Source organism: Phocoena phocoena, chromosome 6, assembly GCF_963924675.1.
Source record: "Phocoena phocoena chromosome 6, mPhoPho1.1, whole genome shotgun sequence".
In the NCBI taxonomy this organism is placed as follows: Eukaryota; Metazoa; Chordata; class Mammalia; order Artiodactyla; family Phocoenidae; genus Phocoena; species Phocoena phocoena.
This window is the reverse complement of record NC_089224.1, coordinates 62311542-62339472: the sequence shown is the minus strand read 5'-3', so window position 1 is coordinate 62339472 and position 27931 is coordinate 62311542. Positions and strand designations below refer to the sequence as shown.

The following is a 27931-nucleotide window of genomic DNA, read 5'->3' as shown; positions in this document are numbered from 1 at the left end:
TGAAAAGATGCTCAACATCTCTAATTATCAGAGAAATGCAAATCAAAACTACAATGAAATATCACCTCAGACCAGTCAGAATGGCCATCATCAAAAAATCTACAAACAGTAAATGCTGGAGAGGGTGTGGAGAAAAGGGAACCCTCCTACACTGTAGATGGGAATGTAAATTAGTACAGCCACTATGGAGAACAGTATGGAGGTTCCTTAAAAAACTAAAAATGGAATTACTATATGATCCAATAATCCCACTCCTGGGCATGTATCCAGAGAAAAACATGGTTCAAAAGGATACATGCACTCCAATGTTCATTGCAGCGCTGTTTACAATAGCCAAAACATGGAAGCAACCTAAATGTCCATCGACAGATGAAAGGATAAAGAAGATGTGGTACATACATTCCATGTATTTATATGTGTGTGTGTGTGTGTGTGTGTGTATATATATATATATACACACACACGCATACACACACACACACACACACACACAATGAAATATTACTCAGCCATTAAAAATAATGAAATAAGGCCATTTGCAGCAACATGGACAGACTTGGAAATTACCATACTAAGTGAAGTAAGTCAGGCATAGAAAGACAAATATCATATGATATTGCTTATATGAGGAATCTAAAAAAAAATGATAAATGAACTTATTTACAAAACAGAAACAGATTCACAGATTTAGAGATTGAACTTATGGTTACCAGGGGGAAGGGGACGGGGAGGGATAGATTAGGAGTTTGGGACTGACATGTACACACTACTATATTTAAAACAGATAACCAACAAGGACCTACTGTATAGCAGAGGGAATTCTGCTCAATATTCTGTAATAACCTAAATGGGAAACGAATTTGAAAAAGGATACATAGATATGAATAACTGAATCACTTTGCTGTACACTTGAAACTAACACAACATTGCTAATCAACTATGATCCAATATAAAATAAAATTTTTAATTAAATTAATTAAAAATAACAACACTGGAAAAAAATTAAAAATAAGAAGTCAGTGAAAAGGAAAAAAAAAGTAAAATAAAAAAAGGGTGCCTTTCTAACCAAGCAAAAATCCTGAACTTCATTATAACTGGATCGACTTGAATAATGTGCTTAGGACTGAAGTATCCAATCAGTGTGGCCAGAAGACCACAGGCTGACTGGTTGAGACCCTTGAATTGATCACAGTGGCTGAGGGGGGAAGTTATGCTGATGGATTTAGAGCGATGGTTCTCAAAATGTGTTCCCTGACCAGTTACATCAGCATCTCCTGGAAACTTGTTAGAAATGCAAATACTCTGGCTCCACCCCAGACCAGCTGAACCAGAAACTCTGGGATGGTGCCTAGCAATCCGTGTTTAACCAGTCCTCCAGGTGATTCTCATGAAAGCTAAAGTTTGTGAGCCACTGGTTTAAACCATCAGATCCTACCTGTAAAGCCTAGAGTGCGGTGAATCCCGTTTATTTCACTGGCTGCCACACGATTAGAAAATGGTGGAGCGGAGGCCTGAGAAAGTACCGTCAAAATACTGTAGAAGGAGAAGGCTCCAGAAGGGGACAGTTCATTTCACTTCTTACTTCCTATGGTAAGGCTATGAAGTAGAAAACACAGTAATGAGTGCTTCAGCCTAGCAACATGGTTTGAAGATGACTTCTGCTGCCCATATTTATTAGTTTCCAGGGCTTGAAGAAAAAGAAATGACCAACATTGACCTTCCCGTTCTCTGTGGGCCCTAACCCACTTTCCCTGGGGAAATTGGACAAATATATACATACAGGTTTTAGAGAAGTAAAGCTACTTAGCAGTTAAAACTGCATTGAAGAAGACATTCTCTAGGAAGGTTTCTTAATCACGGCTAATCCTAAGAGTCGCCTGGAGTAAGGTTACAGTCCTCTTGGGCTGGACTAGACCTAAGAGTCAGGATCTCCAAGGGAGGGACCTGGGAATCTGTGTTTTTAACACACATTTCCAGGAATTCTTTTTTTGTTGTTGTTGGTATGCGGGCCTCTCACTATTGTGGCCTCTCCCGTTGCGGGGCACAGGCTCCGGACGCGCAGGCTCCACGGCATGTGGGATCTTCCCAGACCGGGGCACGAACCCGTGTCCCCTGCATCAGCAGGTGGACTCTCAACCACTGTGCCACCAGGGAAGCCCGAAGGATTTTTTTTTTTAAATAAATTTATTTATTTTTGGCTGCATTGGGTCTTTGTTGCTGGGCAGGGGCTTTCTCTAGGTGCAGAGAGCGGGGGCTACTCTTCGTTGTGGTGCTTGGGCCTCTCATTGCGGTGGTTTCTCTTGTTGCAGTGCGTGGGTTCCAGGCACGCGGGCTTCAGCAGTTGTGGCTCACAGGCTTAGTTGCTCCGCGGCATGTGGGATCTTCCTGGACCAGGGCTCGAGCCCGTGTCCCCCACATTGGCAGGCAGATTCTTAACCACGGCGCCACCAGGGAAGTCCCCAGGGATTCTTATGGATTGACCATGGTTGGAAAACACTGTTCTAAAAGCTGTATGCAGGGCTTCCCTGGTGGCGTAGTGGTAGACAGTCCGCCTGCCCATGCAGCGGACATGGGTTCGTGCCCCGATCCGGGCAGATCGCGCATGCCGTGGAGCGGCTGGGCACGTGAGCCATGGCCGCTGAGCCTGCGCATCCGGAGCCTGTGCTCCGCAACGGGAGAGGCCACAACAGTGAGAGGCCCGCGTACCGCAAAATAAATAACTTACTTACTTAATTAATTAAAGCTATATGCAGAGGACTGGGGAGAAAAATCTCATGAAAGAATTACGTGAATATTTCTGACTGCAAATAATAGCTTCTTCCTGTCCTTTCTTGGTGCCTTCCGTCACTACCAGGGCCTCTAACTATTCTTCCTCTAGTCTCATCCTACACTGCTTCCCAAAGAAGTCACCCTACAGACCACTTCACGTCAGAGTTCTAAAACACACTGCATGTCAGGCCTCTGATCACAATCTATCACGGTAGAAATCCATCACAAGTCCTCACCATGGCCAACAGCATCAAGTCCGAAGTGTTGGCATGAAAGGGGGGGGGGGATAAATTAGGAGTCTGGGGTTAACAGATATGCAATGCTATATATAAAATAAATGAACGACAAGGACCTACTATACAGCACAGGGAACTATATTCAATATCTTGTAATAACCTATAATGGAAAAGAATCTGACAAAGAATATATACATATTCTCACATATATGTATATGTATAACTGAATCACTTTGCTATACACCTGAAACTAACACAACATTGTAAATCAACTATACTTTAAAACAAATTTTTTTTAATGCAAAAAAAAAAGTGTTGGCATTTCATACACAGTTCCATATAATCCAGGCCCTTTCTTCCTTAGCCTTACCTCCTGCCGTCAGCCCAATGCAACCCCATTATGGAACCATCCTGAAGCCCCTGCATTTCCTCAACACTTGATGTTCTCTTTGCCTTTGTTCCCTCTGTTCACCGAGGTCTTCCTTCCCCCTTCACCCAGAGTATCAGTCAAGTTAACGAACGAGAGGTCATGCTGCGGTAACAAAAGCTCAGTAGATAAAGACAGCAAAGGGTTATTTTTCACTCTATGTCAGGAGGTGGTAAGTTTTTTCTCTAAAGACCCAGATGGTAAATATTACACACTTGGTGAGCAACATACAATTTCTGTTGCCTTTTCTTCTTCTTCACTTTTTTGCATAACTCTTTTAAAAATGTAAAAACCACTCTTTTTCATAGGTCATATAGAAACAGGTCACTGGCCATCTGCTGACCTCTACGCTACATGATCATTGCCAGAGACATGGAGACAGCAGAGTACTACTCAGTCTAGTCATTCAGACCAGGCTAATGGAGCAGCCATCTCTTGAGCATCTCTAGTCACCATGCAGACCAAAAGAGAGGGTCTCATGCAAGTCCCACTAAATGCCCCAGTCCAGAAGTGACACCCTAGAACTTCTGCTCACAAATAATTGGCCAAAATTGGTCTTTCAGCCCCACCTAACTATAATGGAGCCAGGAAGTGCAATCCTACCATGTGTCCAGCAGTAAAGAGAATTGGAATTGCTTGGTAAAAGTCATGACTTCAGCTCAGAGAAAAGTGCTCTGGAAAGCCTTTTCTGACACTCTGGTCCCCCAGTCAGATTAGCTACTCTTTGCCTATAACCTTACAGCACCTTGAAGCCTAAGCATGTACTGTGCATAGGGTACCACAATCGCCAACTTCTCTGCCTCCCCCACCAGATCCTGAGCTTCCTTAGACAAGCATCTCCGTATACCTACCGCCTAGCACAGCGCCTGCTGCCCAGGGATGCTCAGTGTGTGTTGCTTCAACAACTGAACGAATGTGGTAGATTGTGGGAGTGGGGTTGCCTATGCATTTACCTGAAGGCTCTGTATGCAGCAGTGTCAGCCTCTCTGAGCCTAGTTCAACCACACCCATCTCCACTCATGATAAATTTATCATTTTGGTTATTCGGTTACTTTCTATATTAATCAAATTCACTCTTCCTTACAACCTTTCCTTCTAATAATCAACACTGTGCAGAGAGCTGGTCCTTGAGGCCACAGAGCACTTTGACTTTATGTGAACGGCTTTGTGTCCAGTTTGTAGGTCAGAAGGCAGGCACAGAGAGGCACTGAGATTTTCCCGAGTTACACAGCCAATGAGAGGTAGAGCCAAAAGTTATGCTTCCTTTTGATCCAACAAGAGAGCTACAGGGTTGAACACAGAGCCGCAGCTAAGTGCACCAACAGGTTACGTATATCCTTTGGAGAGATAGAAAGCATAACATGTATGTCAAAGGTAAATCTTATTATACCATATCAGTGTTCAGCTTATAGTATACATATTTATCTCTGAGTAAAATATTAGAAACAAACCACACGACTATATTAATGTGCTCTTTCAGAACCCCGAGAATATTGAAAATGCCACACACCTGTTTTACCACCATCCCTTAATGCCTGCTAGGTGAGCAACACCTTCACTAATGGCATAAAGCAGAGCTCAACTCAGTTTCACACGCAACACATGTGCGTCTGCTGCAGTTTGTATCAAACGTGTAACCACAGAGCGAGCAAAACAGAGTTCAAAATGAACTGTAGTGCAAGTCTCCACCAATACATATTGACAGAGTTAAGCCCCTTCGTGTAGACCATTCACAATCTGGGTGTCCTCTGACCCCACCCCAAAGTGTATCCTGACCTGGAATTTTCCTCTCCTCTCCATCTCCTGGATCCAGCAAGTTCCTAATAAACATTCAATCTGATGGTTAGCCTTGACAAATGCCCTGGAGCACCAAGACAAGAGGAATATAGCTAGCCAGGAGCCCTCTACTTCTCACATCATCGACAGAATAGCGTCAGAGCTGGTCCTATTGAAATCGGTGGAGTTTGAGTCATTCGAGATCGAAACTACTTTTTAAAAATATACAAACCCTTTATTTAAGAAGGTGAAATAGCCCGGTGTGTCCTCCCCATCTGGTTAAACGGGGACAACCAGGGAAATTGTGCAAGAAAACTGAAGTATACAAAAGCAAATTACAGGCTCAGTATTGCCACACACAAAACAGGAATCAATCCTTTACAGGAGTCTTGCCTTTGCTTCCTTCTTTCTTTCCTTGAGCCTTGTAATTGAATGTTGCAAACTATATCAAGAAGAATAAACCGGGTTTCCCCTCCCCCAAGCAAGAAAAGGTTAAGCTTCTAATTACAGGCCCTCTGACTGTCATTTGTGCAATTAGCAATTAACTATAATCGTTGATGAGAGAATGCAGAGCTGAGCTAGCGATATCCCCCTCCTCCTCAGCCCAGACTGGGTTACTTTCGTCCCATTCTGTTACAGAGGACCAACCACAACCGCGCGCACTCTCCTTACACACACGCTCTCACTTAAAGACACATTTAATTTTTAGCAAAAATGGCATCTTAGCGTTTGACTGAGACAGGCATCCCCAACCCCACACCAAAGTAGCCCAAACGTTTAGATCCACTCCTCTTCATCACTTTTAAGTGGAGAGAGGAGGCCCAAGAAAGAAGCTACCTACCAGCCTCACAGGACCAGCCTCCTTTGAGGCGCAGGAGAAGGTGGTAGAGAGACGCTTGTTGCCCCTGGAAACTGCAAGTCCCCCCCCCCCCCTCCGGACTGTAAGCCGCGTTAGTGGGAAGGCGGTGGCAATAGCCTCAGTAGTTGCATCAGTGCTAACTGCTGCTGCTGCTGCTGCTGCTGCATTTACGGTTGGCGGCTGCCGGGAAGGTACAGTAATGACTGTAGGGAGCGCACAGCTGCTGCGGCGGCAGGTTCCCTGGATCAGGAAATTAGGGCAGGCACCGGGGATTGGAGGCGAGGGCGGCGCGCGAGCCAACCAGCGGCCGCCCCGGGCCCCCGTGAGCCCCGGGCGGACGCGCGGAGCAGCCGGGCCCCGGGAGCACTCCGGGTGGCAGCGGCGGCCACGGCCACGGCCACGGCCACTCACGCTCACACTCGAACGCACACTCACACAACCCCGACGCAGGAACCTGGCTGCCCCGAGCTTATAAGAGGAGCGCGTCGAGGGTGGGGAGGGAGGGCTGAAGCCGCCGCGCCCGCCCCCACCCCCCGCTGACCACTCCCCCTCCTGCCCCCTCCTCGCTCCTCACCCCGCGCTCCAGCGGCCGCCAGGGTGGGTGCTCCGCGGCCGGCTCCTCTCTCTTCTGTCTTCTCCGCTCTCGGCTCCCCACCCCCTCTCCCTTTCTCCCCTCCTCTTCCCTCCCCTCCTCTGCAGCGCCTGCATTATTTTCTGCCCGCGGGCTCGGCTTGCACTACCGCTGCAGCCCGGGGAGGTAGGTGGGTGGGTGGGTTGGCTGGTGGGGGGTAGATTGTGCGAGTTGTAGGGGAGGGGGTGCGCCTCTTCTTCCCTGCTCCCTTTACCCCCCTTCGAACTCCTTCCCCTCCTCCCCTTCCCCCTCCTCCCTCCCCGCCCCCACCTCCTTCCTCCTTTCCGAAGGGCTGGTAACTTGTTGTGCGGAGCGAGCGGCGGCGGCGGCGGCACCATCCAGACGGGCACCATGGGCACGTCCGCGCGCTGGGCGCTCTGGCTGCTGCTCGCGCTGTGCTGGGCGCCCCGGGAGAGCGGCACCACCGGAGCGGGTGAGTGAGGACGCGCCCCTCCGCGGCCTGCCCGGACCCAGCCGGGGCGCCAGGGGGCCCCGAGGCGCGGGTCCTTTTGCCCACCCCCCTCCTAGGAGGCGCCTCTTCACTCTCGTCGCCTTCTCTCCCTCCCCACCCTGGTGGCGCCTCTGAGCTGTCAGCACCGCGGCTCCCGGGAGCCAGGCTGGGGGTATAGTGGGATTTGGGGTGTCCTAAAGCCTTGCCCGAACTAGTCTTCATTCCCTTACACTGCCTCCCCTAAAACCTGTGCTTTGCCTCGTTTTTCACTCCGCTTGGCCGGGGTTGGGGAATATGGGCTTCTGAGCCGTTGAACAATGGTTGTGTCTCTTCTGCCAGGCGGAGTGTTAGGAAGGAGGCAGGGGGCCCGGTGGGCCGGGACGTGCGCGGCAGCCCCCGGAGCGCCCCTCGGACTTCACGGAGGGTGGGAGCGGGCGGTGGGTGAGGAAGGGCGCCTCCGGCGATGCGGGGCGCCGGGTGCCGACCGGGAGTGGGGTTCCCCGCGGCGGTGAGGAACCCGCACGTTCGGTGGGCTGCCGCCGGGAGTCTCCGCCGAGCGGCTAGAAGTGCGCAGCGTGCGCACCCGGACTGCGACTCCCCGGGCGCCGGGCAGTCTCTGTGTAGTGCGGGTTAGAGGAAGAGTGAGGCTTGAATCAAATAGGACTCACCTCTAGATGTTTCTCCGCTCTCCGGGGAGCGTTTGTAAACCTCTCGGGTCTCCAGGATAGCTGAACGGGGGAGGGGAGTGGAACGAAGACTTAATCAGGTTAGTTTGCTGAGCCTCGTTCCCGGTGAGATTTCCTCGAGAGGAATTGGGTCCTTATCTGCTGACTGTAATTAGCCTTCATTCTAACCAGTAGATCAAAGGGAGTAGCACGAGAGCTGGGAGAGCTGGTGTGTGACTGTGGCTTGTTGGGGAGGGCGGTGGGGACAACTGTCGGGTCCCCAGGGTGTGCCGCACTGGGCCTGGGAGCCCTGTCCTCAGCCATTCTCTCATTTGGGGCCGCAAAACTTTCTCAGGCAGGCGACAAGAAGCCCTTCTAGGAGGATTCGGTGAGAATCCTGGCAGGTCCCTGAAGTGATCTCGACATGACACCAAGGGGCTGGCTCGCCAGCTCTGGGGAAATGGGACGGAAAACTGCCCCCGTCCTAAGTACCCACTCCAGAGTCCCTAGCTCCTGTCGCCCGGTGGCTTGGGAGACCCGCCTGCCCGCAGTCACGAGTCTCCTGAAGTGAGAGCGAACTTTAATGTATGGTCAAGCAGCCCCTCAAGCAATACTTGTGGGGGTTGAGTCTCCGAATGCCCCCTGCCCTTAGGTTCTGACTGTCCGGAGCGTGAGAAGCTGGGACGGGCTTTTCTGCGCTCTGCGATTGGCTGGCCGCCCGATCACGTTTAGGTTGGTCACGTGGCTCCGCGGGCTCGTAATTTAGCAGCCTGAGAAATGTTATCTTTAAGGGAACGTGAAAAACTGACAGGCTCCAATGGACTGTTCTCTCAAATGCTTTCCCCTGCCTGGACTCCTTGAAAAACGGCGAGTGTCTAGTGAAGATGACCCCTGATGTGTAACCAAACTAAGAGATTGGAAAAGCCCTGAAATGTTTTCAGACTCTAACATTAATCATTAATGGTTGAGCAATACTAACTTATTAAACGATTTCTCAGAGTAGTGCCATGGCTTACATTACACCTTTCATATCATTTCAAAAGACTCCGATATACCAGAAACCACTGATGACTGTCCAGAAAGGTGGGACAGAAGATTCGTTTTTGCTGCGTTCTTTTCATATTCTTTTAATTTAATGTATAATAACTTTCCACTGGAGGTTAACTTTATCCTCTAGAACGCTATGAATGCACCTACATTGTCGAAATGAGTTAGTTGAAGCCATATGTTCACCTTGTATCAGGTAGGTGAGCCTCCCTTTTGCTCCCCTAGGCCACATGTGAAATATGTGACATGCCGTGAACAGCGGAAAATAGAAGCCCACGTAAGACTTAAATTCTTCGAAGGAAAGGAGACACGTCCTTTCTGAGCTGGAGGAAATTTGGGGTTGGCCGAGGCAGGGATTGACCCTAAGCTAACCCAGGCTGGCTCCTGTCTGAAGTTCAAAGCCCCAGGGCATATGGACTGACTTTCTGGCCCTGGTCTTCTACACTCTGCCCATACACACGCATGATGCTGGTCTAAAATACTCTAGGACAGGGCACGTGTGCTTTAAGACTCTGCCAAGGAACTTAAGTCAGGCTAACAAGAGAAATTAAAATTGAGTAATGGAGCATACCTGATGGAAAAAAATTCCTCGGAGTTCCAGGACATTTTCCTCCAGCCTAGGTAGTCAAGATTAGGATCTGGGGTACGATATATTCATTAAGGCCAGAGCCTAGAAGAACCAGGGTTTTGTGAGAGCTATTCAGATATGGCTAACCACCAACAAAAGAGTCAACGGAACTTCTCCTCTTGTGGGGAGTGGGTTGGTGAAATTGGCAGTACCTGGAGGGACAGGAGACCGGAGGGCAGAGGGAAAATAAACCTGACTTATCCAGATAGCACCAAGAGGAGATACGACAATAATCGTAATCCTCATCTAGATCAAAGAATGAGCATGTGAGCAGGGACTCTTTAAAGGAGGGTCACCAGTCAGGCCTTCATTGGCAATGACGGCTGCCCGTGGTCTGGAGCAGCATTGTTCCCCAGATCACCCCTTTGCCCAATTCACGTTACATTTAGCTATGTACCTGCCCTGGCTCATTTTGGTTCTTTGCTCGAATTGTTTGGAGTCCCTAGATACCTAAAGCACGTATAAAGGCCAAGTTCAGTAGGGCTGCCAAATGTTAGGACTTCAATATAACCATACTGTGTATTTTAATTATAGCAGCCTCCGTGCTCAAAAGAAGTGCTTCTGCCTTTTATAAAATTGGATACCCATAAACCCAATCTCACTTGAGTAGTTTTGTTACAGTTCTAGGAGAGGTGAAAAATAGTCACAAGCCCCTTCTGTTCCAGGAGGAATGTCAGACTGATCAGACTTAGCAAGAACTCCTAGAGTAGAGCACAACCAGAAGATCAAGGGAACAGCCCCCAGCCGTAGGGTTTTGGTCCAGAGACCAGAAGACCTGGGGCACCACATAGAAATGTAGATATTAGCTATTTAGACCATTTTCTAGTTCTTACAGAATGTGAATAAAGTTGTCCCTCTCTAGAGGGAATAGTGATCAAATTTAGGTGGTCATCTATACAATTTCGAGTCATAATTGAATTTACTTTGGATACTGACCTTTCTTTGGAAAGCCACCTTCACATTACTAGGCTATAAAAAATTAAATCCCTCAAAGGACTATGATAAGCTCTATAATGAAGCTTATGATAAAAGTTCCTGCCTTAGAAGCATTTCCCAGGGTGGGCTAATACGGCTGCTCTCCAGGTGGTTATGGGATAGACTCAAAATTGCTTCGTTTGTTCCCGTCTGTGCTTAAGCCACAGCACGGAGACTGCTTTCAAGAGAAAGAGTCCAAGAATACCTTGGGCAGGGATGGATGAGATGTACCTGTTGAGAAGTCAGTGGTCCAGGGGCAGTTTTTTGGCCCACCTAAAGAGTTGTTGGCTAGGAAATCTGAAGACTGGTAGCTTTTCGTAGGACTTAAAGACAGAGGAATGACTTAGCTCTAGGACAATCTGGCTTTGTAAATGACAATTACCTCAGTTTCACTCTGCATTTTTTCAGTCCGAATCGGTGTCTCTGCTAAGCTTTTCTGTTGGTTTTCAATAAAAATTCTAAACATTGTTAACACTGCCTAGTTAGATACACTAGATGCACTGCAGGGACTAAATGAGATGGCAGGTGATACCGTACACTTAGCACACGTTTCCCTTCATGCGAAGTTTCCTAGAAAAGTTTGGGCCTGATGGCTATATGGTGGCTCTAAATTAACAAGAGAACGCCTGCCAGGTGCTGGGAGAATAAATACAGCGATTCTGCTAGAAGTGGCTTAATATCTGCTTAGAGATCCTTTGCCCACTTTGTATTTTAAAGATGCTGCATGGGTGGGCGGAGCAGGGAAAGGGCATTCATGCCCCTGTATTTAAGAGAGAACTTTGGGGGCAGAACCTATAAGATAGGACCATGGTTGTGGGAGAGGGAGGGGTGGGCTATCGGGTCGGGCTTGTAATTTGCCAAACAAGGGAGGCGATAAAACCCTTGGTGATAGACAACATTTCCAAGTTACATCGTGTGTTATAATTCTTCCCCCAGATACTATGAGTAAATAAGGTTCTTTTATAGACTGCCTCTAATCTTTAGTTTTCTTAAGATACCTTTCCAAGGTCTGAGCTACTGACTGATCTGTAGGTTCCCTAAGTAGGTGGTAGCTTGATGCCAGCATCCTTTGTACCTCTGCTCAAAAGCACTTGACTTCCATTTACTGAGTGCCCACCACATGCCATATAGCACCAGGCATAGGCGACACAGCGACCAAGAAGTTGGGCTCTTCCTTCATGACATTTAGTGTAGTGGGAAGGTCAAACAGGAAATCAGTGATCAAAAGACAGCCTGGAATAGAAGCTCTGGATGGGAGCGAGCAGACCCAGTGGTCAAGACTTAATCATAAAAGAGGCAGGTAGCAGCTGAAGATTGCTGGAAGTCCCACACACCACGTGGGTTACAGCTTATGAAGATTTCTCAAAACTCACCGAGAGCTTAGACTCTCATGTGACAAAGCCAGGAATTAGTCCATCTCTGCAGATGATCCTACAAAGGTGATAGCACTCAATCAACAATAGATGGCTGCCAACGTTACCGAAGAACGCTACAATCCATCAGAGGTAAAAGCCCTGAAATTTCTAACTTTACCAGTGAGCCCTGCGTGCCGGCACCTCTCTCCTCACGTGGAAACGAGGCTAACGGACCCACACTGACACACTCATTCTGATATATAAGTGCAGGAAAGTGCTCTGTTTTTAAATGATAAAGTTTCTGAAGATGAGGTGAAAGTAGCCTCGTAGGCATTGAGAACTGTGGCCTTTGTAACCTAAGAGTCTTTCAAAGTATGCTAACTAGTGAAACAACTGCTCATACTTGGTTTCAAGTCAAGAAAACCTGGGAAGAATGCTTTGGGAAAAAAATCTGTAGTTCAGACCAACGTTATTAGTGAACTAACAAGTCAACGGATGCATTGGGGACTACTCGCTAGTGCCTAAAAAATTTTTAGACGTCAGGCACCCGGTCCCAACTTACAAAGACACGTTCCAGGCCCTGCCATAGGGGATCTCCGCTTGTAGAGATGGAAACACGTAGGTGAGCACATCTCAGTATGTGACGGCTCTGTGACAGGCACAGGAGATGGTGAGAAAGCAGCCTGACCACACCTAATTGGTCAAGAAAGCAATTGAGGGGCTCGTTCAAGGATGACATTTGAACGGGTGGTAAGCGATAGGAAGAAGCGGCGGAAATGGGTAGGAAACTAGACTCAATCCTAGAGCCCGTGAGAAGCCTGCAAGTGATCCCATCCCTGGCACTCTGGGCCATTCTTGGCTGCCTGATTCACCACGTTGATGTGGACAGAGAACATGGCAGCCTGGAGGCAGAGGAACAAGAGACAAATTTAGATCAAGTGAGAGATGAGTGCTTGGACATGCCCAGGACTTGATGGCAAAATGTCAGGGGAGAAGAATCTAGGCTCACGGTTGGACTACTGATTTAGAGTGAGTGGTGGGTCAGTCAAAGATCAGGCACATGGGGATGGGAAGACAGATTTTAGAAGAACCTCTTTACCGTGTACGCCTATTAAGATATCCAAGTAGATTTTACCTGATGGCACAAAGGTCGTCATCATAATCTCTGTTGTTCGATTGGCAGTTGTCACCTATGTCCATCCAGTGATGCACACGACTTATGGGGTGAGTACTATAGAGTCCAACCCTGAGAATGAAGTAGTCACCCGCATTGTGGGTAGAATCTTAGCCTCCTAACCTTCCCCCAGTGGTTTCAGAGTGTGGTCAGGGACCAGCAAGGTCAACAGCCTCTGGGAACTCAATAGAAATGCAAACTTGGGCCCCATGCTAGACCTACAAAGTCAGAATGTCTGGTGAGGGGGCAGCATTGTGTTTTAGTAAGTCCTTCAGGGGCTTCTGATACAAACTTGATCTTGAGAACCACTGACTTTTACCACCCACAAAACGAATAACTTCCCAAATATATCAGGAGGGCCTTAGCTCTTTCTAGACAAGAAAACCAAGCATTATAGTCCTTCTAGGAAAAGACCTGCTAGGGATACTGAGGCAGCATTTTTTAAAATTCAGAATGGGGATGGGAGGGTGGGCTCTATCTCAACAATAAGGCTGTGTTAGGACAGTGACATCCTGACAAGTGATAGTACCTAATTCTGGATTAATTTAAACTGACACTACTACCCACGTCACAAGTCAGCAGAATATTCTGGAAGGAGGTGGTCCTGAGTCAGGTGCTCTAGTTGGTATGCGTGCTCAATGACATGGTATCTGGAGCCAGACTGCCTGAGTTCAAATTCTAGTTCTGCCCAAGGTGATCTTGGGCAAATACTGTCCTCCCTTCCCCAAACAGGTTCCCTGGTATGTAAAAGGGGAACAGTAGCGCTGACTGTGTAGGATTGAGAATTAAATCAATTAAGAGACTGAGGTCTTAGAACAGTGTTTGGCTAAGAATAAAAATTAAGTTATTTATCCATGATTCTCAAGATCATCTCAATCTGATGTAAATGGGAAAACTGACGATTGAACTGTAGGACTGAGTGAATCAGGATAAACCCAAGTATTTCACAGTTTTTAGTTGGCCCCCGCCTGGTTCTCACAAGGCTTGAGAGGCTGTCTGTAAGGCCAGAATACAGCTCAGTCCCTCATCCTCACTTCCTCTTACTAACCTTCTTCCCTTGTAGGAAAACTTCTTTGCTGACTTGAAAAGCTGCTTGTCCTAAAAGGAGTTTTAGCCTATGAATAGAAAGATTGGCGTTCAAGTGGCAAGCAGTAGGAATGAGCTGGACTAAAAATAAATGCCCTTGGCAGCCCCAGAAGTGCCAAAACAAATGGACTGAAGAAAATTCCAGGAGATGATAACACCCGTACACTCAAGCAAATGGGAGGGCTGTGAAAGATGTGAACACTTGGCCTTGCTAGTCCCAGCAGTGTGGCAGCCGCAGCCCCTCCGTGCAGGCTGAAGTTCATGTCTGAGCCTGACACGCAGAAACATCTTACTGTGGGCATCCCTTCTGGAGCACTCCTGCAAAGGTGCCACTCGGAGCCCTACAGGGAACTTCGTAGCCCACTTGGAAGGCTTGGTATTTACCGTAAGATCTACGCAGTTTTTTGTTGTTTTTTTTTAACCAAAGCTTACGTACTGTTCTTCCATGTTAACCGTTGCAGGGACAATTAGACAACAACGGCAGGCTGACTTCTAAATGCATTAAAACCCCTGAGTTGCTTGGAGCCAGTGAACTGCCAACATGTCTGGGTAGCAACGTTAACTATTTAGGTAAGCAAGGCTCCTGGGACATGGGCGCCTTGAAGTAAGTTTGCAGAGTCTGATATCAACTGTGTAAGCGCAGAATTAGTGAGGAAATCTTCAACCCTTTTGGGCCTTCAGTCATTCATTACAAGTGTAAACAGCCATGTAGACGACTAGGTACAAGTGACTTCCAACCCCCTGGCCCAAAGGGGTAGGGGTATTCATCCTAAGTATTAGAGCTGAAAGGAAACCCAGATCTAGTCCAACCGTTTGATTTCTTAAAAGTTATGGAACGCTTTTCAAATCCTTACACAAAACTCCAATGTTGAAAAGAGACGCTGGTTGAAACAGAGGCTGAATACCCAGGTTCCCTGCTGTCATAGCCTTTGCCCTGACTGCAGCCACCCCGATGCTGCCAAGACATTCCTGTGAACCCCGTGACTTTGAGGAACCTGCTAAAAATCACATTGACTCTGACTTTTCACCCTTCTGAGCAGATAGACCCTGGGTTGTAGGATGCCGAGCGCTTCTACTTGTAATTTATTTTTTGAGGCATCATTGGCTTTAGCTTAACCTAAGCATTGAAAGGACCCTGGGTGTCGATCATTTCAAGCTTACCCTGTTCTCTCTATGAAAGTATAATGCTGAACTTGAGACTGAACTGTCACGGATGGAAATAGACTACAGGCCCACAATCCTGTAATCCCCCAAAGCTTTGCAAACCGAAAGCTTAATTCTTTTGGTGTTTTCGATTCTTTTGGAGCTCTGTACGGCAGCATTCCCAGGTAGGCACCACAGGTGTAAAGGGAGAAGCTTCCTGAAACTTGGGCAGAAAACCCACCATGCTGCAGTCAGGTGGCTGAGCTCTCCCCGCTCTGCACGATACAGGGAATTAAACAGAACTAGGGAGTCCTTTCTACCCAGGAGCAGTCTTTCAAAACAAGGTGCTTAGGAAACTTAAGAAACCGAGGCGCGGCCATAGAGCTTAGGGTCTTTCTTCTCTTCTCTTTAAAGAAAGAGCCCTTTATAAAGCCAGCTAGCTTTACCCACCCCCACTCCCACCACTCTCCTCTTTTAAAGAAGCAGGGATGGTTGGTCAGCAGCGTACTCCACTCCTAACGCCATTGTTCTCCTTTCTTAACGGAGAGCCGTGTGTGTCATGGTAAAACACAGCTTTATGACCATCGGGCAGAAGCTTGGGTGAAGTGGAAACGTCTGAGATAAGAGGTAGAAATTAAACTCCTTTTTGTCTTGAGATATTGGAATAAACACTAAGGAAATGCCCGTGTCTGTCCTGAGCCCGCTCAACAGCGACTCTTAAAGCAGCATTGCTGGCATTTTAACCCAGCATTTATTACTGTTGATTGCCTGTATGTTACAGTTACATTCAGAGAGCTTCCTTAAGGTGACAGTGGACTAAACACCAGCCTTACGCTATTGTGCGCCCATATTTAATCCCAGGCCAGCTTGAGTGTCTATAAAATCTGTAGTTACAGTCAAGGCTCATTGTTAAAGAGATCTGCCAGGTACCTAACCCCAAGTGGAAAACCATCATCTGACGCCTACTTTTAAGTCCCTGTCCAAGTCGGATTATATGGTTACCTTTCTGACAGCATAGATGTCAACATCGATGTTTTTGTCTCATTTTGACCAAACAACTAAAACCTTTGGTAACTAACACCTTTTAAAAAGGTATTCTAATTGCAACCTGACTTTTCTTTCCAAGTATATGTATATTTCTGTTCTCTGACTATCATAAATTGTTCTTTTTTTACTTTCCAAGTAAAGTACTCTAAGTAGATTCTTACCACTCCCACAACAGTCAGAGGTCGTGGGGATAAAGAACTACAGCCAGTGGGCCCTGGAACAGATAACCCCAGCATTGAGAATATTAAGACTATATCGAGACTCCAGTGATAAAAGGGGGAGGGTGAGAGGCAACCAGGCACTTCATACTTGGTTTTGCGGTATAAAAACTAGCGTGCGATGCTTCCTGACAGCCTCTACCCTCTCCTTGTTCCCCCTTCTTGTGCCCAATAAAATATTTGTGGAGGGCTTCCCTGGTGGTGCAGTGGTTGGGAGTCCGCCTGCCGATGCAGGGGACGCGGGTTCGTGCCCTGGTCCAGGAAGATCCCACATGCCGCGGAGCGGCTGGGCCCGTGAGCCATGGCCGCTGAGCCTGCGCGTCCGGAGCCTGTGCTCCGCGACAGGAGAGGCCACAGCAGTGAGAGATCCGTGTACGGGAAAAAAAAAAAAAAAATTGTGGATTGAATGAATAGTATGAAATACAGGTAGGAAGAGGAGTTCTCTGGTGGCCTAGTGGTTAGGATTCCAGGCTTTCATTGCCATGGCCCGGGTTCAATCCCTGGTTGGGGAACATCCCTCAAGCCACGCAGCACGACCAAATAAATAAATAAATAAAAATGGTTAACATGGTAAATTTTAAGAAATGCCGGGGGTGGGGGGGTGCACAGGGTGGATTTCCTGGTGGTCCAATGGTTAGGACTCAGCACTTTCACTGCTGGAGGCTGGGTTCAGTCCCTGGTCAGGGAACTAAGATCCTGCAAGCCACGTGGTGTGGCCAAAAAGCTAATAATAATTATTAAAAGATAAAATAAAAAACGAACTACAGATAGGAAGTGCCATTGATTCATCCTGCTTTGTATCTGGGTCCTAGCTTAACTACACGCTTGTGGGCAGAGTGGTACATATAGTTTTTAGACGAGTACCTTTAGTACCTAAGTAACCACACACCCGTATGGTAAACTAGGACCAAATTTTAATCTCCCTGGGAATGAGCCACAAAGTATAGAATGTTCCCAGACAGTAGGGAGTAGCTGATGGTATGGATGCCAACTAGAGCATTGTGTACATGACACAAGAGTTCCAGTCTGTGCTTGTCACTGTAGCATCTGTTCTTATACCCACATGCCACAGCTGCAGACGCTGAAAGGTACAGGAAGTCGCAAGGCTTTCTGCCGGGAAGACCTCCCTAAGGAATCTGCATGAACTAGATGGCTCCACTGTTTTTCTCGAATATTTGCAGTGTATTTGCTGTAAGCAACCAGATCTTTGCCTTTTATCTCGAAGAAATTACATCCTCCAGAAGGATAGACCTGCTAATGATAGGAAACACCTGAATATCAGCTGTCCCCTTCCAGGCAAAAAAAACTAAGTGTTTTCGTTCATGCCATTATGTGAATTATATTCATACACTGAGCATAGGAAAACTGAGTTTCAGAAAAATAGAATCCAGGTCTGTGGCTCCCACCTTGCTTTGCTTTTCTCACATCACTAAGTTAAAAATGATCTCCCTTTGGGTGTGGAGAAAAGCGAACCCTCCTACACCGTTGGTGGGAATGTAAATTGGCGCAGCCGCTATGGAGAACAGTACGGCGATTCCTTAAAAAACTAAAACTAGATCTACCATATGACCCAGCAATCCCACTCCTGGGCACATACCGGAGAAAACCATAATTCAAAAAGATACATGCACCCCGATGTTCACTGCAGCACTGTTTACAATAGCCAGGACATGGAAGCAACCTAAATGTCCATCGACAGAGGAATGGATAAAAAAGATGTGGTACATATATATATATACAATGGAATATTACTCAGCCATAAAATGAATGAAATAATGTCATTTGCGGCGACATGGATGGACCTAGAGATGATCATACTAAGTGAAGTAAGCCAGACAAAGACAAATATCATATGATGTCACTTACATGTGGAACCTAAAAAAGTGACACAAATGAACTTACGTACAAAACAGAAACAGACTCACAGACTTCAAAAATAAACGTACGGTTACCAAAGGGGAAAGGTGCAGGGGGGGAGGGATAAATTAGGAGTTAGGGATTAACAGATACACACTACTAGGTATAAAATAGATAACCAACAAGGACCCACTGTATAGCACAGGGAACTCTACTCAATATTCTGTAATAACCTATGTGGGAAAAGAATCGGGAAAAGAATCTGAAAAAGAATGGAGACATATATATGTATAGCTGTATCACTTTGCTATACACCCGAAACTAACACACTGTAACTCAACTATAATATAAAATAAAAATTAAATTTAAAAAAATGATCTCCCTTCACCTCTTAACTGTACCTTCTTCATGCTTTTTATCTTATCTTGGAGTTATTTTGTAAACATGTCTTTTTCCAATTAGACCTCCAATTCGGAGATGAGGAAGCATGGATTAAACCTCACGCCTTTTCTAAATATCCTTTACTTTGCTCGTAATAGAAGCATCATTGATGAGTAACAGCATAGAATGTGGACAAGAAATGCCATTAAAAGATTAGGATTTGGCTGCATGATTATAATGACACAAATGAGTTAAAGGAATGGGAGAAATGAGTCCACAGGTGAATCCCCTGCCCTGCCACCTGCAGTCTCTGGGCAATCTACGTTCCTTCTATCTTGGTCTGGCTCCCTTGACCCAAGATTACTATTCCAGCCACCATGCCTAGTTTTCAGGAACCAGAAAGGAATAAAATTAAGGAAACTGGATCCCCTGTGCCTTTGAGGATATTTCCCAGAAGTTGTATATACCCCTTCTGCTTACATTCCATTAGCCGGAACTTAGTCCCATGGCTATGCCTCCTGCAAGAGAGGCTGGGGAATCTAGTCTTATCCAGATGGTGTGTGCCCAGCTGAGAACTCAGTTACTGGCAGTCACTGCCCCAAGGCCCATCCAGCTCTGGCCCCTACAGTGTTATGGCCTCTGAGTCTGCAGCTGTCCCTCCAAGAGGACTCCTATCCATGGGTTTCAGGTAACGAGCACCTCTAACTTACCATCCTTGTGTCCCAGCTTAGCCAAGTGTTCCTTCCTGATTTTAGGAAGAAAAGCCAAATGTGAACCCTCCCAATTCCAGTGCACAAATGGCCGCTGTATTACCCTGCTGTGGAAATGCGATGGGGACGAAGACTGTGCTGATGGCAGTGACGAAAAGAACTGTGGTGAGTAAAGAGCTGGACAGTCTCACTTGCCACCTCACTAGGACGTACGCATTGTATTGAAAGATGATGATATTATATCTTAGTGTCTACAAATGTATCGAGATTCTGAAAAATAGAATCCACTCCTAAGAACTGCTTTGAACTCGAGTCCAAAGATTCTATACTTCCTGGTCTGGAGGGATATGATTGTTTGATGTGAAGTTAGCGACTTGAGTATGGAATTTTGAAGATATAGTGGAGTTCTTTTCAAATGATAGATGCGGTTGATCTTAGATCAGACAAAATTTTGGTATAGGAGGCTAGAGGAAGGAAGGGGGGGAGGACCAGAAATAGAGACAGACAGAAAACTGCTTTGAACAGACTTTCTTTTTTTTTTTTTTTTTGCGGTACGCGGGCCTCTCACTGTTGTGGCCTCTCCAGTTGCGGAGCACAGGCTCCAGACGCACAGGCTCAGCGGCCATGGCTCACGGGCCCAGCCTCTCCGTGGCATGTGGGATCTTCCCGGACCGGGGCACAAACCCGCGTCCCCTGCATCGGCAGGCGGACTCTCAACCACTGCGCCACCAGGGAAGCCCCAGACTTTCTTTTTTTAATTCTCAAATGGTTCCGATCCCCAAAAAGCAAGCCGTGGACAGTAAGAAATCCCCTGCAGTTTCAGGAATTAATTAACTCCTGGTATAGAAACTATAAGCCAGCCCAGATCAAAGATCAGATAAGGATTCTTTTTTTAATTCCCTGTCTACAGAGATGCTGATTTTAAAGCACTAGGTAAGATGGAAGACATTCTCTCCCCCAAGAAAATAGGGATACGCCATCATACCCATTGATCAGCATCTATTAAAAGATCATTATGAGGGCTTCCCTGGTGGTGCAGTGGTTAAGAATCCGCCTGCCAATGCAGGGGACACGGGTTTGAGCCCTGGTCCGGGAAGATCCCACATGCCACGGAGCAATTAAGTCCGTGCGCCACAACTACTGAGGCTGCGCTCTAGAGCCCGCGAGCCACAACTACTGAAGCCTGAGCACCTAGAGCCCGTGGTCCACAATGAGAGAAGCCACTGCAATGAGAAGCCTGCGCACCACCACGAAGAGTAGCTCCCGCTCACCGCAACTAGAGAAAGCCCGCACACAGCAACAAAGACCCAACACAGCCAAAAATAAATAAATTTATATATAAAAAAAAAGATTATGAGAAATGCCGGTCTTTGCAACCTATATAACCTCTCATTAAGCCAGGACAGCTGAGAACTACATGTCAAGATGGCATTTAGGTACCTTGAGTACATGCTGAAGTTTGCTTTATGATCCCTTTGTTCTCTGTTGTAAAACTCTTGAAATAAGGTTGTTCATGAATGTCGGTGATAACATTGCCATTTGCCTTTTAAAAGACGTTACATAATAAGGTAGATCGCTAGTGGGAAGCAGCCGCATAGCACAGGGAGCATAGCACAGGGAGATCAGCTCGGTGCTTTGTGACCGCCTGGAGGGGTGAGATAGGGAGGGTGGGAGGGAGGGAGACGCAAGAGGGAAGAGATATGGGAACATACGTATATATATAACTGATTCATTTTGTTGTAAAGCAGGAACTAACACACCATTGTAAAGCAATTATACTCCAATAAAGATGTAAAAAAAAAAAAAATCAAAAAAATAAATAAAAGACGTTACATAAAGATGTCCACTATACAAACTAAAAATCCAGAAGAAAAATAGAAGCTAAATGTAGATTTCACCAACTGCCATCTTGTTATGCCCTTACCTCCTTCTTCATGCATCATTACTAAACTGCTATAGTATAAACATACTGGCAGACAGTCCTGTGCTTGAGCTCTCAGAGCAGCATCATGGGTGTCTGCATGCCAATATGTAAATTAGCAGCTCATTTGGAAGCAGAGTAAACCCATGCTGCAGTATCAGAAAAGAAGCTTATCTCCAGTCTCAGGACCAAGAATAGTTCTCCAATGTGACACATTTATATCATTTGCATCCTAACACTAAGATTTTAATCTATTCTACAAGATATCGAGTTCCATGCTCTTTCTGGGTTACCGGGGTGATATAATTCTCTCACTAATTTTCTCACTAAAGGACCTCACTCTTGTCCACTGTTCTCTTGGTGTGAGTAGCCATTCTTCTTCTGTGCTAAACTATATTTGGCAAAACCCATTTGTTTTTGTTTTAAGAGAGTAATTATTCTCTCCATGGTGTGAAGTCTTACTTTACCGTTTGACTACCTCAGTAGAAACTAACCTGAGTCATTGTAGGGGTCATCGCTGGCTTTTCCTAAAATAGTCTCTGCATAAATCGATTCTAGCCACGTAACAGGAAGGTTTGGAAGAGGCAAGGAGGTAGATGTACCTACAATCAAGATCATGCAAAGTGGGAAAAAGTAAATATATTCTTGGCCAGAATTTGTCTCTGCCTCTCAGATATGAAGGTAGAGAAGGAAAGTGGGAGCTTTGCTCGGGGAAGCTCTGAATGCTTATTTTGAGATGTTCCTCCATGGAAGGGAAAAACTACACAATTACTTAAAACTTCCAAAGCCAATTCCTGTTTTTCCTGTCCAACCTCTTGATGTTGAACTTGCTTACAATTTCAGCAGGGCCTTTTCTTTCAAGCATGTCAACTAGCATATTTAGTCAACTTCAGCTTGGATTCTGCAAGCCATGTTCCATCAGTCCTAGTAACTCACTCTTCTACAAGTGTTAGGCTGAACTGATACATCAGTGACTCGGATACCCCAAGAATGGAACTGGTAGTTCTCTTCCCCGGTGGCCCATCTAAATTTCTATCCACCTCTCAAGGCCCAGTTCAAACAGCCTATCTTTACCCTCCCAGTCTGTGCTCAGAATGGAGAGAGAGGAACCCTAGCAATCTATCTGACCCTGTGTATCTTGTTCACTTTGTAGTATAACCAGTCTTTTCTATCCCTGTAACATCTTATACTTCTTAAATTCATGAGGTCTCTTTACAACCATTCCGTACTCTCTCTTTTGCAACTTCTGAAGAGTATCACAGGGTGAATTACAATAACTGACTCTGAGACCCTCTGGCACCTTCCTACATGCTCAGGAGAAGATGGGCCTTGGATATCACTTAAACTGTTAACACTGGCGTTTTGAGTACTTCAGTGATTTTAGAAGCAGGTATGAATCTAGAAAGTAATATGGCCTTTCATGTTCCCTTGGCTACACAATTTTAGGAGGTAAATAATCCTTTTCAGGTCATCATAATTGATCATCCCATCTTGAGTTCTAGAAATTGACTATAATCACTGTCTCCCCATTAACAGTATCTGAGGCTAACCCAGAGCGGCTGTCTGGTTTACTACACTCTGAACTCTGAGTGCTGTACCTGGCTTAAACCCCTGACCTGAGGTGGTCCCTTTCATCTTTTTAGCAAATTGTTGGCTTTTAGCTGATTTCCGATTACAGAATATTCGTTAGAGAAGAATGTTTAAACTGGAAATTCAAGTAGAAAGTATAGGCACACGGGCAAAGAAGAATATAATCTGAGGATGACCCTAGAATACGCGATGTGGCTCCTTGTCAAGCCCCTTCTTACTCCCTCACTTCCTCACAGGTAGGATGACCAAGCTGCCTGCTTTGTTTAGCACAGTCCTGGTCAACGCTCATCTTCCTGGGAAAATGAACACTGTCCCCCTTCTACTGAGATTGTGTCAGTTTGGACAACAGAGCGCGTGGTCTCCCTAATTGAGGAGAAAAGGCTGCCCTAGTAAGAATTAGTAGCAGAACTGATACCTTGTCTTAGGCTATTTAAGTCTGGTAGTCAGTTACGGGTGCCGGCAGCCTCCATAGCAGGCTCAGTGACTTTTAGCTGGTTGATGTGAGCCCGCCCTTCGGATGCTAAATACAACCTCTCTTATACTCAGGTTTGCGCTTTCTCTATTTCTTACCCAGTGGGTTCCTCTGCCCCAATAGACCTGTAGGGGTGACAGTATTCAGTACTGGAGCTGGGTCTTCTGCCTCTGCACTAAACCCATGTGTTGTTACGAGATGCCGCTAGAACAGTTATACTATGATCCAGTCATTTGACTGTTAAACTTGAATGACTTGGAAGAAATGCGTGAAAAGAACAAAATTATTACTTAATCTCAACATCATCAAGCAGGGAAGAAGTTCATTATAAGGGATCCCTTCACCTCAGTGTCCTCTAAGTCTCTCAAATGATCACCTTCCTCCTCTGAGGAAAAAGAGGAAAAAAATAAAAAATTTTTTTCTCTAAGATTCTCCGGGATATTGGCAGTTGAGTGCTAACTGACTCAGATTTATTTTTTAGAGTAAAACACATCAAAATGCAGTTGTACCCCCAGTGGGAATGTAGGGCTCTTGGGTGAGTGACTTCAATTTTAACCCTGCAAATCAACTTTCGTAGTGAAGAAGACGTGCACCGAGTCTGACTTTGTGTGCAACAATGGTCAGTGTGTTCCCAACCGATGGCAGTGTGATGGGGATCCCGACTGCGAAGATGGTTCTGATGAAAGCCCAGAGCAGTGCCGTGAGTGTGACTTGCTTTGGACTTGAACTTTTCCAAGCTGTTCCGTGTCTCATAGCTCTAAGTATTGTATAATCTAAAACTTGATTAGTTTTCCTTGGCCTCCCTTAAAGTTAGGCCAGTTGACTCCAAGGTCAGTCAAATCACTAACAGCCAATCTTGAAAAACATAAAGAATGTTCTTCCTAGTCTAACAAGACTGACGTTCTCTTGGGTAGCTTCACTATTGAACATTTAAGACTGAAGCCAGATTTCAAGAACTCCTTGACTAGGTGCATAGATTTCAAATGTTTGATGATAATGACTCAGAGTGGATGGCACTCTGGTCCTGGAAGCTAAGTCAAGATGTGAGGGTCCCCCCGTGGGCCAAGTGTAAGCTCTTAGATGCACAGCTTCTCACGTTGTGAAAAAAAATCTGTTACTGAAGGGGTAAGGTGACTAGAAATAGGATGATAGAGCAATTCTTAAGAAACATGTAACGTAAAGTTATTAAAGTAGGGAGCTTACAGCTTGTTCTTAAATAAGAGAAACTTCATAGGTATGCAAAATACGTATGTATCCTCAGCTGATATTCAGGAAAAAGTCTATGAGATCATAGAGGAAGATGATTTGGGACAGTTAAATCAGAATCATTTGCATGTCCTGGTGAAGAAAGTCTCCGTGTTCCTTTTAAGGCAGTAGAGGCCTGTTAAAGCACTAAAAGTGGAAGTCTAACATGAACAAAGTTTAGGTCTGGAATCAAGCAGAAAGGAAGGGATGTGTGTTAATTTCGGTTTTCCAGGCAAGAAGTAAGGGAAGTTATATGAGCATTGGCCAAGGGAGGTGAGTTACCATAGGTGAAGACAGGTTCCGTGAAGATTCAGCCCAAGTTTTAGCAGGGGATGACCCCATAAAGTCAAGAATTAGGGGGTGTCCCTACTTTGCAAGATGTCCGTGGAAAAGAGGTTGTGAAGGAGGCCTGTGAAGGAATCCAGGCAGAGGAAGACTTCATAGGTGATAGAGCATCTGGCTTTTAATGAAGTTGGGATTAGGTTGCCAGTATCCGGGCCTGTCACTTGATACCCAGCAGATCAATAATGGTCAAGGAGCAGGCCAGCCAATGAACATAACCACGCCAAGTAAAACAAAAGCCAGGACTGCGCACACCGCGGAACCTTGACGGAGTAGCACGGTCAAGGCTCTCCGGTGGACTGCCAGGTAGCCTAGGTTGGCATGGCTTCCGAGACATGGAGCTGTCGAAGGATCTGCCCAGGCTTCAGCTAGTAAGTCGAATTTCCCCCGTGTGCCCGGCCACTGAGTTACAGATGCCACCACTTCCAGACAGCACAGGGGCAGCAGCTTTGCACTCACGAGTTTGGAGGCTCTTTTGAGACTGTATATCATCAACAGATATGAGAACATGCCGCATAAGTGAAATCAGCTGTGGTGCCCGTTCCACTCAGTGTATCCCAGTGTCCTGGAGATGTGATGGTGAAAATGATTGTGACAGTGGAGAAGATGAAGAAAACTGTGGTAAGAAGATCAGTGTTGAGTGGCTTATCCCAAAGACCCTTTTGCTCAAAGAAGGGTGGGCATGAAGGTGCAGTTGACTTGCCTTTTAATGACCTCACTCTCTGCTCTACTACTTGTCCTTCTTAAATGCCCTCAAACTCTGAGAGAAGTTCGCATGGTAACTGACCATTGCTTGCTTGGGTGTTTCTTCTAGGCAAATAGAAATAAGAAGGTAAGTCATCCGAGGCACTTCCATGTAGAAGTAGCTCAGTGAAGCCGCAATTTTGTGGACTCTCGTCTCAGCCAGGACAGTAACTCGTGGGCCTTCCTCACTTGGGCTCAATCAAGCTAGAAGGGGACTAGGGCCCCCGAACACATCCCTAGGTCGAAAATTGGATCTTCTTAGTGGAATGAACTACTGGAGTCTCACACAAGCATTTCTCAGTCCCCAAACTAGTTTTTCTTTTAACCTTTCCAAAAGTTAAACTGGCACAGAAGTAGAAATTAACATCTTGCTGGCAGATACCCAAAGATAACTCTACCCAACCGGTGGTACCTCTGTCTCCTATCACACAGTTCCTGCCTGTAAAAGCTAACTCTGTTTCCTAGCCTTTCATGTTTCTGCTCTTGGAAAATATGTAATAAAATGCTCAATGTTAAAGGTGAGGCCCTGGGAAAATCTCTAGGTTAAACAAACATTGCATTGAATGTTCTTTCAAGCTACCGCCCTTTTTATAGGGCCTCCTGAGACTGACAAGCACAGGCCTCTTGATGCAGTAAGTATACAATGAGCCGAGGGTACTTGTAGTTGAAACACCAGTCTTGCGCGTAGAAGTCACCTCCTGAGGTCATTACCACTGCACCTAGTCCAATGAGTTTTGGCATTTAATCCTAGAACTGAGCTTTATGGATTGGTAAGCTGTGGCGCTGCCACATGTTTCCCTCTGAAATCCAGACTTTGCTTCCCAAGAGAGTCGTGGTCTCCACCCCAATTACCACCAATTATCGACCTTAATTAATTTGGCAGGAATTTGAGTCAAAGTACAAACTGGCTAGTCTGACTAGCTTATCGTTATTATTGCACCTGGCTGCTAGATTGCGGTTCTAGCCCCAGAAGTGACTTTCTAAAACTTGAAAGTATTGAAGACCTGTTATTCCTGAGCCTGGTTGGAAGGACCAAAAGAGAAGGAACCGTGTATGGTGTTATAATACATGGGGGCTACTTTTTGGTGATGGTGTCATAATGCTTATTATGAGTGAATGTTTGCTTATATACCTGATGCATAATAATCTCGTCTCATGATATGTGGCCTGGCCCGATGAGCAGTATATCCATTTAAAGATAACTCACGTCTGCCTTCCCCAATGAAGTCTCTTGTGACAGTTTGTTAATCACTGTCCCTTTAAGATGCATCTCATCTCAAATTAACTTCTAGTCTTCAACTCTTCTCTCTGTCCTACATTTCTCTTCTTATTCAAATGTCCTAGCATCTCTTACATGGTAAGACTGTTTCCTAGTATTCTGGGAACTGCCTATTGATATAATCTGACTTTAGCTTTTAAGTTAGGCAAGAAAGCTTGGATTCATGATCCATGATCTGCATGTCAGAGTTTGGGACAAGATGCTTGCAAGGACAGGTCTGGATGCATTTTCAGTGGGGCGTCCTCTCTCTCAATAGGCAATGTAACGTGCAGCCCTGATGAGTTCACTTGCTCCAGTGGCCGCTGCATCTCCAGGAATTTCGTGTGCAACGGCCAGGATGACTGTAGCGACGGCAGCGACGAGCTTGACTGCACCCCACCCACCTGCGGGGCCCACGAGTTCCAGTGCAGCACCTCCTCCTGCATCCCCATCAGCTGGGTGTGCGATGACGACGCAGACTGCTCGGACCAGTCGGATGAGTCCCTCGAGCAGTGCGGCCGCCAGCCAGTGATCCACACCAAGTGCCCAGCCAGCGAGATCCAGTGCGGCTCTGGCGAGTGCATCCACAAGAAGTGGCGATGTGACGGGGATCCTGATTGCAAGGATGGCAGCGATGAGGTCAACTGTCGTAAGTAGCTTTCCTATCAGTGTGGCACGTTCGGTTCTCTCCCACGTGTCAACCAGGGACTCTTTGGCTGGCTTCATCCCCTGCCGTTCCCTCCCGCTGTAGCTTCCCGAACCTGCCAGCCTGACCAGTTTGAGTGCGAGGATGGTAGCTGCATCCACAGAAGCAGGCAGTGCAACGGCATCCGAGACTGTGTGGACGGTTCTGATGAAGTCAACTGCAAAAATGGTAAAGGGTCCCTAGGTGTGGGGTGTTAGTCAAAGGACTGCTCTGATCAG

The 27931-nt window shown here is 46.3% G+C and overlaps 1 protein-coding gene across 3 annotated transcripts in view; it reads left to right on the top strand.

Moving 5' to 3' along the window:
- Positions 1–6714: 6714 nt before the first annotated feature.
- Positions 6715–27931, top strand: part of VLDLR (very low density lipoprotein receptor) — a 32042-nt gene continuing 10825 nt past the window's right edge. Inside the window, exons 1-7 of one of the 3 annotated variants that reach the window (XM_065879364.1) lie at positions 6715–6734; positions 6914–7131; positions 19481–19600; positions 23996–24118; positions 25504–25626; positions 27285–27656; positions 27759–27881. In XM_065879364.1, coding sequence (XP_065735436.1) covers positions 7050–7131; positions 19481–19600; positions 23996–24118; positions 25504–25626; positions 27285–27656; positions 27759–27881 — 943 coding nt within the window. In that variant the 5' untranslated portion in view covers positions 6715–6734; positions 6914–7049. Of the gene's footprint in view, positions 6735–6913; positions 7132–19480; positions 19601–23995; positions 24119–25503; positions 25627–27284; positions 27657–27758; positions 27882–27931 lie in introns of those variants that run through there. The other 2 variants (XM_065879363.1, XM_065879361.1) reach the window with 2 other exon arrangements.